Below are 2,903 nucleotides of genomic sequence, written 5' to 3'. Positions count from 1 at the left end.
AGGTTTGGCTTCAAAACATTATCAGAATCCAACAGATAGCCCCATAGTGTGGCTTAATTTAGGAGATCTTTAACTGCATTCTGTTTCAACGTATCTATGATTTTATTTCACCACATGAAATATAATTTCATGGCTCCTCATCTTTTTCTGCTGTGATAAGACAAATGACATTTACTTGTTTCCCACCTTAGTAACACTTGATGCTGTGTCTATTCACCACCTTCAAGTTGCAATCCTAAGCACATCAGTCACAAGTATAGTCCACTGAAATTATTGGAACATAGTTCCAAATAACTAAGTTTAGGATTGGGGTGCTAATGTGCTAAATAATGTGTAGTGTTTCTCTCAATGTCCTCAAAAAAGCTCTGTAAGAGTTATCATTAATATTCCCATTTCGTGGAAACCCAGTTGAAAGGCAGTGATTTGGGTAAGCCCATGAGTTTATGGATCAGAAGGAGTTTGAGCCATGGTCTGCTAGGAGCGAATCTGACAATATTGTCCCTTGACTACGTTTGTCATAAAAATCGTAAGAGCATAAAAGCTCCTACACAAACTCAGCAGGGTGGATGTCCTACAAAGACAGGATGGCAAAAGCATAAACCAGAATGTAAGAGAGACAATGTAACTACCAGGCAACAAGATCTGGTAGTGTGGATGTCTTCCAATTGCAACTCTCACAGCAAAGTAAAATAAAATTCAGCACTCCTCCTTGGTGTTTGAGTTTTCTTTTATTCGATACAATCCTTGAAAAGTTAAAAATTAAAACCAAACCTATTCAGGCACAGACTGACCCACCAGGTAACACATACTACTTTCCACAATGCAAAGTTGCCTTGGAGAATGGTTAGCTCAGTGTAAATGAAAAATCTGCACAAGAGCACATGCATGCAAATTGTCAATGCAGACATAAAAAGCAAAAACCACTTGTTGTGTGGGAGGCAGGCAACACACACACACACACACACACACACCTGCTGTTCAACAAACACCACAAATGTCTGTCTTTCCCATTTTCAAGCATACAGTGTCTGTTCAGTCACTCATAAAACACAGACAATGAAATCAGTGAAACACCAAAAGTAAACAGGTATCCCAGGAAGTGAATGTTTCCTAAGAGACTCCTCAAATTCTTGCCTTCCAAGTTCATGCGATGTCGACATCAGCCATGTTGCCTCAAACATCAGTCTGTTTGGTCATGCAGTCATCATTTGCTTTGACCAAACTGGGTCATCAAGGTCCATGACTTAAGGGCATCTCTTCCAATTTACAAATTAAGAGTTTGGATCAGGACAACTGATTAGAATTACAGATGTTGCTTTGCGCACAGCATCAAGGCTTCCCAATGCTTAGGTTGCAGCTCAAAATCAAATGAATGAAATGGGCACAAATACTGGTTACTTGTGGGCATTAAAGCTGAGATGATTATGTCATGACAAACCATCAAGGTTCACAAAAGGGTCCTGAGCCACAAAATGACTGAGTACCACAATGCTATTGTGGCAGGTGCAACCTGATTGCTATACTGAGGTCCCAAGGCCTTCAAAAACTCTTGCAGATGTCATTCTCACATAGTTCAACAGACGGTGCAGCTATTGGCTTTGTTCATGGGGGGCCTCAGTGGGGGCTCCTTGGGAAAGGTCTCCCGTCTCCTGCGGAGGGCAGGGCTCAGCCGGCTAGGTAGGTTGGCTTGGTGAAGCAGCTCCCTGAAGACCTCCATCACATTCTCATTCTCCTTAGCAGATGCCTCCAGGAACCGGCTGTTCCAGTCTAGCTCCACCAAGGAAAGGGCATCCTCATGCAACACCTGTCTAAGCCCACCAGCTTCTGCCTTATTGCCCACCACTACGATGGGTGGAAACTTGTCCTCTTTCAGCTCAAGGATCTCCTCATGTAAAGTCTTCACACACTGAAAGGACTCTGCATCGTCCACAGCATAGACCAAAGCGAAGGCGTCGCTGTTCTGGATGGAGAGTTTACGCATTGCTGGGAAGGAGTAACTACCACTGGTGTCCAGGATCTCAACCTTAATGGTGGCTCCACTCACCTCGTATTCCTTGGTGTGCAGCTCCTCTACTGTCCGCCGATGCTTTGGCTCAAAAGTGTCCTGAAGGAAGCGCCGGATCAGGGCCGTCTTTCCAACTCCTGCTGCGCCTAGAAACACCAGGCGCACTTGGCTCTTCTCCTTCACTTCCAAAGACATGCTTCTGGACCTGTCTGTGTGGGTCTGGTGGGTTAGAGGGAGACGAGATATTTAAAGTCCCAAATGCGTGCTGAAGCAATGTGTGCCTGGTCTTTATGTGAACTAGTTTTAGGGAGCAGTGTCTCCTTCCACTGTAGCTTCGCCTCCACTCTACTCATCAACTTCTCCCAGCTGAATTGCTACTGTATACACAGTCACCCAGCTTGTCTTTCCATTTATTTACACTCCCTCCTGACACACACACACACACACACACACACACTGCCTTGACTGTCTCCTCCAATCTCTGCTGTAGGGAATATGTTGGGGAAGGGGCAAAATGCAGGAGACAGAAGGATGCTCTGGGCCAATCAGCTGAGCGCTCTCTTTGAAATCCATCCTCAGACCCTGGGGAGAGAGAGATACGCACACACGCACGCACACACACACACACACACACACACACACACACAGTAGCACACATCCCACACAGCGCACTCCACGACTGGTTGCCGGAGGGAGCTTGACTGCCTTTCGGCTGCTGTGCACACTCAAGCCCTAATGCTTTTGCCCTCCTTGGAGCTTAGCTCACTTTAGATGGCAAAATTATTTTGCTCTTTATAACTCCCAGAAAGTCCACTGCCCTTTTCCTGCCCTTCATTGGCAGATTGTACTGCAGGGGAGGGAAAGCTTAAATTAACATACAGAATGCGTTGGTTCTACA

At 45.5% G+C, this 2,903-nt stretch overlaps 1 protein-coding gene across 1 annotated transcript; it reads right to left on the bottom strand.

Moving 5' to 3' along the window:
* Positions 1-801: 801 nt before the first annotated feature.
* On the bottom strand, positions 802-2,419 carry LOC133382156 (GTP-binding protein Rhes-like). The gene has a single exon (XM_061621827.1). The coding sequence runs from the start codon at positions 2,198-2,200 to the stop codon at positions 1,574-1,576; it is 627 nt and encodes a 208-aa protein (XP_061477811.1). The 5' UTR covers positions 2,201-2,419; the 3' UTR covers positions 802-1,573.
* Between the last annotated feature and the right edge of the window lie 484 nt (positions 2,420-2,903).

Source organism: Rhineura floridana, chromosome 3 (assembly GCF_030035675.1).
Source record: "Rhineura floridana isolate rRhiFlo1 chromosome 3, rRhiFlo1.hap2, whole genome shotgun sequence".
Lineage (NCBI taxonomy): Eukaryota > Metazoa > Chordata > Lepidosauria > Squamata > Rhineuridae > Rhineura > Rhineura floridana.
This window is presented reverse-complemented; position numbering and strand designations above follow the sequence as displayed.